This window comes from Gouania willdenowi, chromosome 17 (genome assembly GCF_900634775.1).
Source record: "Gouania willdenowi chromosome 17, fGouWil2.1, whole genome shotgun sequence".
Classification (NCBI taxonomy): domain Eukaryota; kingdom Metazoa; phylum Chordata; class Actinopteri; order Blenniiformes; family Gobiesocidae; genus Gouania; species Gouania willdenowi.
Window position 1 is genome coordinate 22,536,604 of NC_041060.1, and position 17,944 is coordinate 22,554,547.

The 17,944-nt window shown below is 37.4% G+C and overlaps 1 protein-coding gene across 7 annotated transcripts in view; it reads left to right on the plus strand.

Annotated features, from left to right (window-relative positions):
* pde1cb (phosphodiesterase 1C, calmodulin-dependent b) overlaps positions 1 to 12,555 on the plus strand; it is a 140,463-nt gene extending 127,908 nt beyond the window's left edge. For 3 of the 7 annotated variants that reach the window (XM_028472735.1, XM_028472737.1, XM_028472738.1), the window contains 6 exons: positions 1,362 to 1,443; positions 2,904 to 3,024; positions 8,721 to 8,896; positions 9,825 to 10,058; positions 10,798 to 10,860; positions 11,882 to 12,551. In XM_028472735.1, the coding sequence (XP_028328536.1) occupies positions 1,362 to 1,443; positions 2,904 to 3,024; positions 8,721 to 8,896; positions 9,825 to 10,058; positions 10,798 to 10,860; positions 11,882 to 11,898 (693 nt within the window). In that variant the 3' untranslated portion in view covers positions 11,899 to 12,551. Of the gene's footprint in view, positions 1 to 1,361; positions 1,444 to 2,903; positions 3,025 to 8,720; positions 8,897 to 9,824; positions 10,059 to 10,797; positions 10,861 to 11,881 lie in introns of all 7 variants that reach the window. The other 4 variants (XM_028472732.1, XM_028472733.1, XM_028472736.1 and 1 more) reach the window with 4 other exon arrangements.
* The last annotated feature ends 5,389 nt before the right edge of the window (positions 12,556 to 17,944 follow it).

Genomic DNA, 17,944 nt, shown 5'->3' on the forward strand with positions numbered 1-17,944 from the left:
AGGCATAATAAAAACAGACGAGGGACAACATTTAGTCATTTTTAAGGCTTTTTTTTAAGCGTTTCCATCATTAATTTCATACAATGTGATATTTATTGCCTAAAGCGTGCGAACTGAGGCCGATATAAACGTCATATTTGTGTGTGTCTCCAGGATCTTTGTTGTGAAGTTGCTCTCAACGCACACGTTTAAATGTCCTTCTTTAATTCCAGTTTTCACACGTTCAAAGCACATCTTTATCTTATTCCACCTCAGATGTGAGGATGCCAATTTTCATCTTTTCTTGTTTGACCTCAGTGGGCATCATGTTAATGACAACCATATTCAGCCCCTGGATTTACAGTATCAACACCCGATCATTTGTGTGCTTGAATCACACGTTGGTCCTGTCGTACGACTAAACGTGCACTCAGATTTGCACCCGTTTTCACGCAAGGTTTATGAATGAGGGCCACTGACTCCAAAAACATGCAAAATGACAGAAAAAGACACAAAACGATTTAAAAGAATTAACATATAATAATATAAACACACAAAAGGACTTGAAAAATACACAGAAAGCACCAAAAATACACAATATCTCTTAAAAAAAGATACTAAAAGGCAGAACATGAAAACGAAATACACAAAGTAACCATAAACATAAAACACATACAATAACAAAAGAATACATCAAATTATTTTCATTAGTGACGTAATATTCTGGTAACAGTCCTCGGCTCAGACAATCTCACTTTCATGGCCCCGTTGTGATAAAAGTTGTGCGTCTCTGATCTATAACCTGGTGTCATGGCGACAGTTCATGCTCTTCTTATTTTCAGATTGGATTACTGTAATGCACCTAATGTACTGTATAGCCAATCTAATACTTTTATACTTGTTCAAAACGCTGCTGCGAGGTTTTGAACAAAGACATGAAGACGCGATGAGACCTCTTAGATTATATCAGCCCTCCACTGACTCCCAGTGGGTTCTGGGATTGATTTCAATCCGTTTGTTTTTAAAGCTATCAATGACTCTGATTCATCGTGAAGATTTTAATTAATAGCAGCTTTATGACGTTCTTTATTCTTTATTCCTCCCTTTAGGCAGCATGCACGTTTATGGATGTATGATTTTATGGATGTTTGTTTTATTGTTTCCTTCCCCAGGAAGCCCTTCTGTTACTGTCTGGGCTGTGAATGGATCCATAAATACATGTTGATTGGTGAATAAAACAAGCTATTAAAATAAGTAAAAGAAAAGATGAAAGTTTGTTTACACCTGGTTCAAGGTTGTGACTAACGGTCCGGGTCATGTTTTCTGAATAAGGACGAGGAATTAACGCTGAAATGTTTGAATGACGACTCGTGTGTTTTCAGGGAGACAAAGAGGCGGAGCTTGGGCTGCCTTTCTCTCCACTCTGCGACAGGAAGTCCACCATGGTGGCCCAATCACAGATAGGTGAGTGTTGTCATCATCAATCCATCTTTCTGTTTGGCTGTTCATCCATCCATCTGAATGTCTCTCATCCATCCATTTATCCATCCAACTATTCATTTATACATCCAACTGTTCATCCATCCATGCGCACATCCATTAAACTGTTCATCCATCCATCAATCCATCCATTATCCATTCATCCATCAATCCATTTATCCATCTATCAATTTATCCATTCATCATCCATGCATTTATCCATCCATCCATCCATCAATCATCTATTCATCCAACCATGCATTTATCCATCCATCCATCCATTCATCAATCATCTATTCATCCAACCATGCATTTATCCATCCATCCATCCATCCATTCATCCATCCAACCATTCATTTGTTCATCCATCCATTTGTCCATCCATCTATTTGTTCATCCATCCATTCATTCATCCATCTGTTCATCCATCCATACATTCATCCATACATTCATGCATCTATCCATCCTTCCATTCATTAATCCATTCATTATCTATTCATCCATCCATGCATTTACCCATCCATCCATCTATCCATCCATTCATCCATCCATCCATCCATCAATCCATCCATTATCTATTCATCCATCAATCCATTTATCCATCTATCAATTTATCCATTCATCCATCCATGCATTTATCCATCCATCCATCCTTCCATCCATTCATCCATCCATTCATTCATTCATCCATCCATTCGTCCATCCATCTATTTGTTCATCCATCCATTCATTCATCCATCTGTTCATCCATCCATACATTCATGCATCTATCCATCCTTCCATTCATTATCTATTAATTTATCCATGCATTTATCCATCCATCCATCTATCCATCCATCCATCCATCCATCCATCCATCCATCCATCCATCCATCCATTCATTATCTATTCATCCATCCATGCATTTATCCATCATCCATTAATCCATCTATCCATACTTCCATCATCCATCCATCCATCCATTCGTTCATCTATCCATCCATCCATCCATTAATTCGTCCATTCATCCATTCATCCATTCATCCATCCATCCATCCATCCATCCATCCGTCCATCCATTCATCCATCCGTCCATCCATTCATCCATCCATCCATCCATCAGTCCATCCAACTGCAATTAATGATGTTTCAGTGAAAATAAATGATTCATATCTTCATCGACTCTTCCTGACAGTCTGTGCAGCAGTAGTTTATTATTTCATCATCAATTATAGATAATAAGGGACATCATTAACTACCGTAATTTGTCCCTCCATTGTTTTAGAGGTGTGTGTGCTGCTGCATCCTCTTAGCAGAACGTTGCTTGTGATTATTATTTTGTCTCTCGAAACATTTCCATTCACTCACACTATTGTGCATAAATGTCTATAATTGCTCTTTTTGTTCACCTGAACAAATCAAATTGTGTTTCAGCGTTCTGTTGTGACTGTTGCTTCTGTTTCCAGGTTTTATAGACTTCATCGTGGTGCCCACCTTCACCGTGCTGACAGACATGATGGAGCGGATCGTCACGCCGCTCATCGATGAGGCCTCACACTCCGGACTGGCAGGATTCAGGCGGTCGAGGTGAGCCCGATTTAAAATATTTATTATACAATACTAACAGCTGAAACGTTATACTATAATCAGAGAAGCAGGTTTTTCAAGTGTGTTTCCTTCACCTACCACTGCTCACTCAGTCACATGGTTACACAGCATGGCTGATGGAAGCAGGACCAACAGCAGATGAGATTCCCATGGGTAATCCGTTTGAGTGCATGGAAAAGTCTCCTCCTTTCATCAGCCACGGCCACACACCTTGAAATTGACATTTTAAAAGGCACGAGGTGGATTTGCTTCTGAAATGGCGCTGTGTGCTGAACGCACACAAACAGAGACACACAACCAACGCCACACAGAGAAAATACTGCATATTCCCTCCACACACTGGCAATGATGGATCAATTAACACTTTAATAATTAAAAGGCACAGAGAGCAGTGATGTTGGAGGACAGACATGACATTGAACACACAGTTAACATGAATCCAGCCACTGCCTAAGCAGTCATTGTCACTGGGCTGTTTAAAGGCAACATATTGTTGAAAACAGCAATTATCTGACTTTTAGCTACATACTTTGTTCTTTTGGAATTACATCGTGTCCTTTCATCTGTTTACATTACCTTTCATTTCATTTCATTTATTTTCATTCTGACATGGTAAAGATCACAATTTTTTCGAAAGGAATATTGTATATTTGTTACATTCCATGTTTAGAAAGGAGCAGGGAGAAGAAAAAACCTTATAAAGCCTATTAAACAATTGATCTACCAAGTTTACACCACCTGAGATAATGATTTTATAGCATTATTAAAAAATATATAATAATAATGAATAAATAATACATTAACAAATTCAAGAACTTACACGCCCATTCAAAATAGGAAAACAAATAACACTCTAATCCAGCGATTCTCTACTGGTGGGTCGGAACCCAAAAGTGGCTCGCGAACAGCTGGCCAAAAATAAATAAATACTTAATGTTTCATATTGGACTTGTCTTTTATTTTGAAAAAAAAACTTTTCTGTTGACAGGCATGCTGTGAAATGCATATTGTCCAGAGAAATATATAGATTTATTTTTGGGTTCCTGCTATCCAATTAACTATATAACAACAAAAAATAATAACCAACAAGAAAAGACATTAAGAAAAATGCAATTAATTTAAAAAAACAAAAAAAAACAAATGTTACCATTTATTTTGAAATGAGAGACTAATTACAATCATAAATTCATACTTATGTGTTAAAATTTAAGACTTTTGAAACATTAATTACGACATTTTAATGACATTTAAGGCTTTATTTTAGATTCATTAATTTAATGCCTTTTAAGACATTTTAAGGATTCACAGGAACACGTGTGTTTTCAACGGCTATTTTTGAATCACCATGTTCATATTGTCTTAGGAGTCTCTTTTTGTACAGTCTCTTAAATTGAAATACATTCCAACAGCTCTTTATCTAAAGAATTCCACATTTTGACCCCGACAACAGAAATGCACATCTGTTTTAAGGTTGTTCGTTCAAATAGATGCTTTATTTGTTCCCAAATGAGGGAGATTGGAAAAACACCTTTGAAAAATCTTATTTTCAATTTTTCTAGATGCAAATAAATCATTAAGAAACAGAGCAAACTGATCAGTGCATTATTATTGTTAAAGAAAAACATTATTTGGACTGGATTCAAAGCTTTGAGGGCGTAATTCTTTCCACAGTGCCTCAAATTTGACACTATAATGCAGAAAATCATCCCCATCTCTCATTTATTGAAAGCTATTTGGGAAGGAAAGCACATAAATATATGTCGCCTTAAGCAGTGCTCAGCGCGCCTCCAGTCAGAGCCAACCGAGTGGAAATCTGGTATAGTGTTGAATCCCTGTGAGCTCACACACCTGGGTGCTCCGCTGTGTCCGTGGATGTTTTTCCCTCACATGCTGTCTTCAGTCAGCTGTGACTCCTCTCCTTTACCGCGCTCCGCCGGTGCTCGTCTTTGAATCTGACAGCATTCGTCTCCTGTTCATCTCAGATTAGACCCAAATGGTTGGATCTGTAAGATATCTCGTGCAGCCATGCCTGACATTCCTGGTCTTTACACTTTGACTGATATACACACAAAACAAAGTTTAAAGATAAATACAAAACATTTAAACCTGCTTGTGTTCAGCAGAATAAGATTTAATCACAACAATGATCTATAAAGTGATGTTTTGGGCCATGACTGGAAAAAAGAGGAATAGATACAGCAGATTTATAATGATACTAATATATAAGTATACAATATGTACATAATATATGGACACACTGCTATCTTTGCAGCAGTGTTGGGACACATTCTGGGAAGAGTTTTTTGTTTCTTTTTTACTTCCATTGTATTACACAAAACTTGAAGGGCATGTCCAACCTTTTATTGGAAAATATTGTTATTTTGAAAAGTGACAGGAGACATTTGTAGAGCTTTTATTTCATTTCATTTCATTTTTCATTTTATTGTTTAGTTAATTCATTTAAAAAGCAAATACAACAAACAGCATTTAACATATGAATGAAAGTGATAACTTAAAGTGTCTGCCCCCATCAGCACAAGATGATTAACAGTTCCAGTTCATTTAAGCTGTCTGATGCAGCCGTCTTATCAAATACAAGACATCAATACACAATAATAGATACATAAAGACAAGTTGATCTGCTGCTCCGCAGTAACATATTTTTGGGGACCAAACGTGTGCGTTCTGCTTATTCAGCGTTTTAAACCCTCAATATCTCATTCAGTTTAGAGTCTTATTATATGAACCTTGGCCAGGAGTTTTCTTTTATTGTTGTGTTCATAATTCCATGATGACTTTTATTGCAAGATGCATAGAACCGGAGATATAAAATGTACAAACACTCTTTGAGTTCGGGACCGATTTGGTCCCATTGACTCCCATTATAACCACATATTTTGGATATACTCTTATCCTGACGGTTTTCCCGTAAATATCTAATAAATAGCCTCTACCTTCAAAATATAGGGAAAAATGTTTTTTATGACAGAAAGGGCATAAAAACATTTAAAACGATACAGAAATATAATGAAGACTTTTTTATCTAAAGCACTATTCGCACGGGATTAGTTTTACCTAGTGACCACGTAATAAATAAATGACCCCCCAACGTCTGCTTTTTATGTGGCGCATTCGCGCGGGATAACCAAAGCCTAAGATTTTGCAGAATTTTCCTGACATTTGTGTGTGAGTTGATGTTAAAACAACTTTGAAGGCTTTTGACCACAGCTCGGCTCTGTTTGTAGCCTTCTGTAGCTACAAACAGAAAAAATATTAATAATCTTGCCGCACAGCGCAAAGTAGATATGATTTCGCCCCTTCTCTTTTTGTTGCCGTACGTTACGGGCCGATAAGGTTTTGCTGACCCGGGACCCAAAAGGTTTTCTAAACACTCCAATGCAACCTCCATTCTTCACCAAAAGTGAATAACTATGCGTCCCGATGTCACGGTCTGAGTTTACTTTGTACTGAGATTGATTATGATCATATATGCGCATGCACACTACTGGAAAATGAATTTGCTAAAAAAATAATAATTCAGTTTTGTTTATTTTTGTTTTTAAAGTCAACGGACACATGTTTTATTAGTTTATTGGATTGGGTTAGGGTTAGGGTTCGGGTTAGGGTTAGGGTTAAGGTTAGGGTTAGGGTTAAGGTTAGGTAGGGTTAGGGTTAAGGTTAGGTAGGGTTAGGGTTAGGGTTAAGGTTAGGTAGGGTCAGGGTTAGGGTTGCATACACGCATATATGCTCACACAGACTGTGATACCGGAAACAAAACGCGTAATCACGCATCAGATCCCGCCCATTTTTGTCCAAATCACAGAGATACCTAGTCACATTGGATTAGTACTATCACAGGACCTCTGAGTAAAGCAACATATAGTAGGTAATTTGCGGGGGAATTTTTACTTTACAAGTTACCGACATGGCCGATTGGCACGGGATTAACAACGCAGACATTCTCCGCAATTATTACAAATTGCATGTGGTCCCAAGGTAAAACTAATCCCGTGTGAATAGGGCTTATGGTTCGGTCTGGAGTTGTTAAAGACATATGATGTGGAAAAAACACAGACACTGACATTTTTATGACAGTTTAATGAATGTTACAGTTTTGGCACCTACAGTACGTTCAAAGATTAAATTAATTTTTTTAAAGGTACCCCGAGGGTTAAAGCTGCACCATCCTGTCTATGGTGAACCATGCACATATTTATACCATTTTCTTTTATTGTAGTTTTTTTTCTTTCATTGAATACTTTACTTTTCCTTTGCATCATTTCATTTTTGTGATTTTTGTCATTTATACAAACTTAACGAAGTAAACTCTGCCTGTAAATGTGCGCGTGTGATTTAAAGGGGACACATCATGCTAAATCCACTTTTTTAGCCCTTAAATGCATTTTGTTGTATATTTAGAGTGTTTAGAAGTACATAAAAGTTCAAATTAGTCTCTTCAAGTGCTCCGTAGATATCTTTATATTCTGTTTTGGTCATATTTTTCAATCTGTTTCGATTTTTCGATTCTTTATTACGTTTTTTGAACAATAACGTCACAGTATTTGCAGCGGAACTGCCAAATTAGGACATCGACTCCAGGCCCAACACTTCGAACAATCCGCCATTTTTATTTCTTGCTTTTATTTTGTAGTCCAAGCTCAAGGATGCAGAAGTTACGAGAGGATAAGTCAAAATGTTCGGTTGTTGGATGTAGTAACCCACACGCTTCATTACACCGTCTCCCAGCATCAGAACCTTTTCGAAGTGTCTGGTTGAATTTTATTTTTCACGGAAATTTACCCACATCTGTGGGTAAGGTCATTTTTGTGTGCGAAGCACATCAAGGATGACCGCTTCGCCAGTTTAAAGAAGGATTTGCCGAAAGACTTTGTCTGATTGAGGGTTCAATTCCTTCTATCTTTGGAGATGACGAACAGAGCATTTCGGTAAGCTGTAAATAACGCTAAAAAGTGTGATGATAAGACATCCCTGTCATTGTTTTGTTAGCATTAGCAGTTGCACCGTCTTCATATGTTAGTGCTGTGTGCTCGTTTTAGATCCTTGATGATATGGCCTACGTGATTTAATTTAAGTCTAAAGTTTTCATTAGTCATTTCATTTTGCCGTTTTTGTCTTTGAAAACACTGTATTAAAATGCATTTCGTGACGTTAGCTTGGCGCTAGCGTTAGCTCGGTGCTTGTGTTAGCTCACTTGTTAGGGTTCTGCAGGTTCATCATCTTCATTTTCATCTCGCTCCGCCGGGTCCGACTCTGGTTGGAACATGTAAGGCTGGATGGACAAGTCTTCTGTTGTTGACATTTTGTAAATAACCTCTGAATAAAAAGTTTATGCGCTGCTACATAACCGTATCTCTTCTATCAAACTACAAAAATGGCCGAACAGGGTGGAGTTGAACCGAGTGTCACCTCTGCAATGTGTTAATGTGTTCCTTAAAGTTTATGGATTGATCTAAATGGATTCCTAGAAATTTTATTTTGTCCACTTTTTGGATAGGATAATGAGGAATTCAGACCCAAGCATTGCAGTTCCGCTTTATATAGACCAAACTCTATGATTTATATGTAAAAAGGAAGGATTTAAAAGCATGATTTGTCTCCTTTACAACAATGAAAAAAAAACAAGCAGTAAATGTGGTGTTTTATCTGGTGTGCAGTCTGAACAGCATTAGCTCAGATGAGGCCAAGCGACACAGCGTGAAAAGCAGCGGCTCCGACAGCAGCTCGCCTGGTCCCAGTTCTCTGCTGACGGGGGACATGAAGAGCTTCAAAGCTCTGTGGAATGAAGAAGTCTATCAGAACAGAGAGAGGTGGAAGTCCCAGGCAGCCAAAGGTACCGTCACATTGTCCATGTTTCTTTGTTAGAGTGAGAGATTCTTTGACATTCTCCGTCTCCCCTTGTCTCCTTAGTTCAGTGGTTCCCAACCTTTTTGGGGTCGTGACCCCTTTTTGATATCACAAATGTTCAGCGACTCCAGAGACATTTTTTTTCTTTCTAAAATTACTTTTTGATCATGTTTATTAAAGTGTGTTACAAATACAATAGCCTAATTTAGTGCATAAAGTAACACAGTAAGTGTGCCACTTCAGAGGTTTTTATACAGCATTTTAATTGAACTAGAAAGTTTAAGTTAATAGAATACAGTTATTTGATATTTATTGTGTAGAAAATTCATTCCAAAAAAATATAATTTCAATTTGTTTTTTTTTGTTTTTTTACCAATTACTAGACATTTTAGCCGACCCCATTTTATTTCTACGCCCCAAGTTGGAAAAACCCTTCCATAGTTGCTTTCTTCATGTGTTTTCCTCTTTGTGATAGTTGGATTTATTTGTTGTTATGTACTGTAGTCATCATTTTCTTCTTTTTTGCTCTTTTTTTCATCATGATTCTCTTAAGTTTGTCTTCCACATCCTCCTTTTTCATCTTCTTCTTCCTCTGCTTCACCTTCCACTTTGTTTTCTTCCTTGTCTTCGTCTTTTTCGTTACCTTTATCCTTTTTTGTTTTTAAATCATCATCATCTTCATCATTGTTTTCCTCTCCTTCATCCTATTCTTTCCTTAACTTTTACCTTTAACTTTTACTTTTAATCTTTTTTTGTCTTCATCACTTCTTCATATTCATCTTAGTTTTTCTTTTTATCTTCTTTTTCCTTGTCATCCTCTCCCTCTTTGTTTTTTTTTTCTTCTTCAAGTTTTGATACTATTTTTCAGTCATATTGAGCCAAAAGATGAATTTCTGGTCTCCGTGCGATCTCAGAGGCAGAGGAACGATCTAAAAAGGAGGCTGAGGAGCAGCAGGCTCAGCCGGAGGAGTCCATGGAGCCGCTGGAGGTCCAGGCAGAGTCCGAACCCACCGAACCAAAGACAGACACAGATGAGGGCAACGCCCTCGAATCTGCAGACGCCACAGGGCCCCCAGATGGCAGCACAGAGCAAACGACAGAGACGCAGTCAGAGAGCCCGCCTCATAAAAGCCCCCTGCTGCAGAATGGTATGACCCATTACTATATACAGTATTCAAATTTATATCTGTGTCTGGAAGTTACTGTCTAAGGATTTGTGTTTGCATGCGTGAAAAATCATGCACATATGAAAAATTTGGTCAACTTTAAATTCAAGTCAAATTTACATTAACGAATGAATGTTCTGTGTCATCCAGTGGGATTATAAACCCCACAGAGAAACAGAGAAGAACTACATCAAGGGTGTCAAACTATTTTAGTTCTGGGGCCAAATATGGACTAGTTTGATCTCAAGTGAGTCACAGGTTTTAGGTGGAAATATCAGTTCAATTCACTTCAAAGGACTTTTGTGAAATCGTTTGTGAGAAATTGCAAGATTTGTGGAAATATTGAGCTCTTTAAACAATTTGCAATTAAAAATGACTGCATTCATGTGATATGAAGAAAGGAAAAATACAAGCCCCTAAAAATATTGTGGAGTTTCATTAGATTGGTGAATATGAGATATCTACAACTGGATTATTTGGGAATTTACACAATAATTCAGGTTTTTTCTGCCTTTCTTCTACGGGCCGGATTTGGCCCCTGGGCCTTGAGTTGAAAACGTGACCTAAACCAATACACAAGAACAAAGTTGAAGGGTTTAAACCCACTACCTCATGTGTAAGCTTTTGATTTCATACACTTTTAGTTTTTTATTATTTTGTCACCTGTAGTGTTTTTTTTTTTTGGTCCCAATCAAAATCAAGTTAGCTTCGTTGTTTTCAGGAGAACTGTCAGAAGGAGCCGAGTCTCCAGTGGGTGAACGAAACAAGAACAAAGAAGGGGAGGGTGAGTTGGATTTATTGGACCTCTGTGTAGTTTCTTTTCTGTAGTTTATTTGATAAAATCATACATAGTAAATACATAAAGATCTGCTGCCACATTATGGCTTTGATAGGATAATCTGTATTATCATTGTACAGTCGTTTACATACTGTATATACACACAAACTGGTACAGGAGCATAAGAAAGGATTACTTATGACGTATAAAACAAAATACTTGCTTAGGAATGCAAATAAACATCGACAGAATTAGAGTTAAACACTATTTACCTTTAATTCTGTTTACTAAAGGGGCAGCAGCGCAGTCAGTGTTAAGCTATGATCACATTACAATGTAATAAACATTTTAAAAAGTTCATGATTTTTACGTTTTTAATGTGTGAAAGGGAGCAGCAGGATTCTCTCGTAATACACAAACGTAGCGCACAAACACACACACTTTTACACACATTTACAATAAATGAATTAATGATTGATTTAAAGATGTTGAAAAAAGGATTTAAATTTTGGTAAGTGTCCACATTTTTTGTTTTTAATGAATATAGGTTATTATTGGTCAAAGTAAATCTTTTGCAGAGTTTTTTTTTACATTTCTGATGTTATGCTGCCCCCTGGTGGAGGGAAAAACGCCACATTTCAACTGATAAAAGCAGCCTACGAGCTTCAAGGAGACATCACCCTGAAATATTCATCTGTGACCCAACTCCAAGAACATTTTACATCTATTTAGTCAAAGTTTATACTTTAAGACTGAGATAACACAAACTGTAAGAGAAGGCCTTGAAAACAGTGACGATAGACTGAGATACTCCATTATTTAATCTATTTAATTATTCTAATGAGATCATTTTTATCCACAAGCACAAAAAAATCTACTTTCATTAAAATGTGTTTCATTAAATGTATATAAAGGCTTTGATTTATCCATTTTTCTGTTGCCGCGTGCGCAGGTGAAGCTTCTTCTGATGATGATTTGCTGAGAAAGGTCATGTGATCACACTGAAGGTGCCTGTGTTTCTTCACAGAGGTGCTGATGGAGTGAAGTAGCTGCAGCCTCCACGTTAAAGCTGCTGCTGCTGCAGAGGGAGAACCGGGCTCTCCGCAGGGGGGCGGAGCCACTCAGCTGCTCTGTGTCGCCCCCTGCAGGACATCGAGAACCCGACACGCTTTGCTTCCCACTGTGTCGCCTCTGATGAGTCTGGCGTTAAAACTGTGCCACAACTCTGCATAAGAAAAAATATCTGTTACTGTATTTTCAGTCCCGTCAATTTTTTAATTTTTAAAATTATTTTATTGTGCAGAATTCTGCATAAATTCACGCGATATTTGTTTTTGCTCGCGCCGAAGTTGTTTTTGTTTGCAGTTTTTTTCACGCAGCATTCATTTTTGCTCGTATACAGTGCAAAATGTGTCTTTTTTTCACACATTTTTTTTTTTATGCTGAAATAAAAAAAAAAAAATTCAATTCAATAATAGTTTTTGTCCATGCGAAATTAGTTTTGCACAGATTAATTTTAAGTTGTGTTTGCTCACGCAAAACTAATAATTTACTCACGCAGAATTTGTTTGCATATGCCCAAAATTATTTGTGCAGAATTTTTTTCGTTCGTTTTAAATGTGATTTTTATCAAGTAATGTTTTTTTTTCTCACACAAAATGTAATATTGCTGTGCGAATTCTTTCATTTTTTTTTTTTCTTTTCTTGCAGACAATTTTTTTTTCACTTTTGCAGAATTGTGGCACAAACGTATCTCCATAGAGGAGCTGCTTTCTGTGTTTTCTGACTCATCACTGCTGGCTTTTTACTCCGCTTCACTGCGGCCACTGTCAGCGTCCGTGCAGAGACGACCACACCCAGGGACGTCTGTGGAAGGACTTTAATGTGAACGAGTGTAGAAAAGCTCGTTGTCCGTGTGTGTGTGTGTGTGTGTTTGTGTTCTTCACTGTGTAAGTATATACCTTCAGTCCTGGAGGAAGCACCTACCCATAATCCTTTGAGGGAGATGTCCTTGGATGTAATGTAAAGGGAAAAGTGTAAATTATTTCACCAAAATCTCACTCCATGATGCGTTCATGTCCTTTATCGGTGTAGGATATCAAACCGTTCCTCTTGCCTAACACTGTCACGACTTCTTCTTCTTCTTCTTTTCGATGCCTTCGTCAATCACTCCATTCCTTTTCATGTGTTTGTCTCGTGTTTGCAGCGTGCACGTGAAGGCGACACGCTCCTTCAACGTGCAAACATCTGTCATGCATTTATTTATACTGAGTTTGTGTCACTGGCAGTATTTTAAAGCACATCTGTGCACTTTTATTTTGTTTTGTTTTAGTGTTATTTAAGCAGATTCCAACACACATCAGATATCAGACAAAAACAGAATCTTCTAACCATTTGGGCATATTTTTAATAACATTTTACTTCATGCATTGAAACAATTTGGACTATTTAATAGATATATATCAATTTATTTATTTTATCAATTAAGTATAAATGAAATGAAATAAGCATTACAAATGAACTATTTAATATATTTGTTTTCATTTAAAAATAAAATAAAAGATTTTTTAATATATACCTTTTTTTTTTTTTACACATGTCCAAAACTTTAGAACTGTTTTTGCTATTTCGATAGATTTATTTTTATTTAAATATGGCCTAAGTGCATTATGTTTATTATAATGAATCTTTACTCTTGTTTCACAATGTTTAACAAATCAACCTCAAAATCAGGAGAATGAGCTTCTGCTTTTATTTTGGAGGAGATTGTTGAAAGACATTTAAAACTATAAATAATCCTCCAGAAATGCGTTCAGTAAAGACACTGTTTATTGTTTATTTCACTGTTTATCATCTGTTGGTTCATGTTGTGCCTCCGTCTGCTTTACACCGTCTTCATCACTACGTCTCTGACGCTTCCCTGTGGTCTTCCTTTCCTCCATTTCAACACCTTTTCCTCCTCTAAAAGCATCAGACGCCCCTCAGATCACCTCATAATGCAGAAACGCTCTCTGCGTCACATGACCACGTTGCCTCAACACGTCTGTCACACCTTCCCAGATATTTTTGTTCTCTCTTTGATTAAAAAATGTAAAAAAAAAAAAAAGAAAACATTTTATAACAAAAAACTCTTTTCAATGAATGCAAATCGTGTAATATAGCATCAGAAGAAACGTGCATCCGCCTTATTCCTGGAGCCGCTAAGAGCAGATGACGGATGCAAACGCCAGACGCCTCAGCTCTGCTCATACCGCCATAACTTTAGATTAGCCGTCCGCTAACTGCTAGCTAGAGCCTCCATGAATAAAGGTGGGGTTTTATTTCTGTAGCCGCGTGTTTTTCCCTTATTTTTCCTCCCCTCAGCTCCGCTAACTTATCCCGCAGCGCTATTTTCTACCTAAGGAAGAGTTAGCAGTCAGCGCGCTGGCTAGCGTAAAGTGTGCCTCTAAGTGTGCGTTTCCACATCCTGCTTTGTGACGCTGTTTGTGTGTGTGGAGAAACATGTCCGTCCGTATAGAGGAACTGCTGGTTTCCTTTACTGTTAGCGTCCGCGTGTGAAATAAATGTCTGGTTCTTCTCTTGTCGTCTGCAGTCAGAGATGTAGTCGTGCACGTTTGTACATTTAACAAGTCACTGTTTGAAAAGCAGCAGAGGTGAACCTGTGCAGGGATCCTCCACCAGGGACGAAGACAGGAGCACAGTATAGGTGGAACGAGACATCATTTATTGATATATAATATACTGTATACCTTTGTTTGGAATGGACTGAATTAACTGCCATCTTCCTCGGGACGAGCTCCACACAGCAACCAGTTTCTGTCCATGTGAATCAGACATGCATACTGGTGGACCACAACAAATGCACAAAATGACATTAAAAAAACACTAAATGAAAGAAAAGTACACAATATAACAGAGAAACACAAAAATCAACTCAAAAATATGCTAAATGACATTAAAGCAGAAGTAAGTAACTTGGCATCGCGCTCCCCCTAAAGGTCACTTTTGATTATGTCACTGTTGTAAACACTCCGCACCCCCCGCCTCCTGTCCCACCCCACAGCTACATGCGCACCTTTGCTCTGCCAAGACACGAGCAACCGATCACGAAAAAATCCTAATACAACAGTGACACTAAGGGTGCTTTCACACATATAGTCCCATGTGACCATGAGAACAGTATAAGGAAGAGAGACAAGTAAAATAAATGAATGATGTTAGAGTAATATGGAAGGGAGTGTGGAAATGTGTGTGATGTGTTTGTTTGTGTGCTGACAAAGCAGCTCTGACAATGGATGGATAGATATTTGTGTGTGTGCTGCCTGATGGAGCGCTGGGTTGCGAGTGTGTGTGCGTGCCTGTTGCCATAACGACGGTACGTAATTGCTGTGTGCTGCTGCTGAGCTGTCACTGCATGGAGGTCTTCTCTGCCTTTATTTTATTTGTTGGTTCCCCATGATATAAGTTTGAGAAAAGTTGATTAGTAGACAACCGTGTGCTGGTCATAATCTAGCATTAGTTTGTATCGGGCTGTCGTAAAGCAGTACGTCTTGCCACCGGGTCGGAGGCAGGAAAGTTGCAAGTGCTGTTTTCTGGCCAGAGACAGCAAACATAAACACTTGTCTTACCCTCACAGGGACTACGAGAAGGATTTATTTAGGTGAAAAAGTTACTTACGTAGTTCTGCTTTGAGAAGGTCATTCCAGAATTGGAGGACGTTTGGACTTTGAAATTTTTGAAAAATAAACCTTCTCTTTTTCTGTTATGTATTCACCCATAATTTGGTATTAGACCAGGATTTCTCAACCTTGGGGTCACGAGACACTGGGAGGGGGTCGCCAGATGCCGTCAAGAATCTCGAAAGATTTTTTGAACAATTTGACCCCATTTTTGCTTATTCTTAGCCTTTTTGATGCAACTACACCAAAGTTGCCAGATTTTAACTTATTTTCAACACTTTTTCTTGCCATCTTTTTGCTCCTTTTGATGTAGTTTTGCTAAATTTTTCCCATTTCTGCCACTTCACACATTTCAATGGCTTTTCTGTATTTTTTCAATGTTACTACTAAACTTTTATAACACTTTTTGCGTCTGTTTCTGGTCACTTTGAACTCATTTTATTTGTGATGAAAATAAGAATTTACATCTTTAAGATAACTATATACTATGGCGCAAATAATAATAAACTTCCTGGATAACAGTGGATATTCAAATAAATCAATGGACCATCATTTTGCTGATTTTATGAATGGGCCCCAAAAAGCTCTCCATTTTATCCCCCCTTATAGATGGCCCTGTCTCCACATGACTGTTCTTCAATGTTCATGCCTTGAACTATGTTACCAACATTCAGATACTTGGAAAACAGATAATGATCATTTTAAAATATATAATTCCTTTACCATTAGGCACAGAAAGTATCGTTCTCGCTGAATAACCATTTGATTTCAGAAATGGTTTAAATCTAAATAAACAAATACCAAACATTTGCTATTTTTAAAAAAAAGATTTTCAATCAATATTTTCTCCAGGTTAATTTAGATTGGGTGTCAAGACAAGTACAGTTTACTCATGGATGCTATGAAATGTAATGGCTGGTACGTAAAATGTTCTCCAATTCTGGAATGACCCAAAAAAATACTCAAAACAACAACAAAAATACCCAAATTACTCCAAAACAACTACACATTCTGGCAGAGAAATACACAAAATGGTAACAAGAATACACACATTTACCCCTAAAAAACTCAAACATCTGTTTTTACACACATATGTTTCCCCTGTATTAAAGTTCAGATTGGTAATTATTCTAAATGCTGACATGAATGTTGATATTGTGGCCCTAAGATCACATTTTAATGGCCCCTGCTGTGATAAAAGTTGCCCAAAAATGCCCAAATAGCTCAGCCTCCTTCCAATGTAACTGTACCCAGATACACCCATGTACACAGGCAGGTTGCTGTGTGGAGCAGTTCTCATGGTCATATTTATTCCTGTATATTTTTATGGTCCAACCCTGTTAAAAAAGAACATACAGTACAAATGGCTTGTATCCATGTAAAGGCAACATTCTGAACGAGTTTCTCCCCTGTGTGGACAAAACAATCAGCTACTTTACCTGAACTAGAAAAGGTGTTGGAGATCCCTGCACTGGTGCGCCAGTCCAGCTGTGTGTGAACATCTGCAGGACTTTGGAGGATCCTATAGCTGTGATATCATGTATAAACTTATCAGTGTGTAGTTTTGTAACGTCTGGGATGAACCGCAGTGAGTGTGAAACGCTTCATTTTCGAATCCTACAACTGATCTCCACATGTGCTCGTGACTGCTGAATGCAACCCTAGTGTGTGTGAGTGAGTGTGTGTGTGAGTGTGTGTGTCGTCCTGTGCCACCATGCTCTGTGACTGCACAGCCGCATCAATAAATCTGGATTCAAAGGGCTCAGATCCTGTCCGTCTGTCTTCATTTCCAGCACTCACAATAAATAACAATAATAAAATAAAATAAAACAATATCAATAATAGTAATAGTGATTACCATACAAATAATATCATTATTGGAACATAGCACTGAAATTAACAGATTTTAACATAATTGTGAATACATTTTTATTATCAATATTAGCCTTTTGTAGTTTTAGTCCAACCTCGATCACTTAACTGAATACAAAATTATTTTAGAGGGCTAAAGTTAAATCATTAAATTGGTTTAGAAAGGTACAGAGATCACTTTTGATTGGCTTATTTTACATCATGAGTTGCCCCCTTCTTAAATTGTTATTATTTTGGGTAAAAATAAACATATCGTTTTGAATTGAAAGTATGACTACGTTTTCCTGAATCAAAGGAACTGATTGTTTATTTGTTCATTAATTATCCAATAATGGCATCACATTTGTGTTATACAAATGTGATCCAACGCACTCCAATTTTGTGCGGCCTTCTGAAAAAGTATATATACAAAATGATTGCAAAACATGCAAGATGACAAAAAAAAAAAAAATGCACAAAAAGACAGTAAAAGCACATAAATTAACACACAAAATGATATTAAATATGCACGAAGGTCAATAAGATTCACTAAATAAATA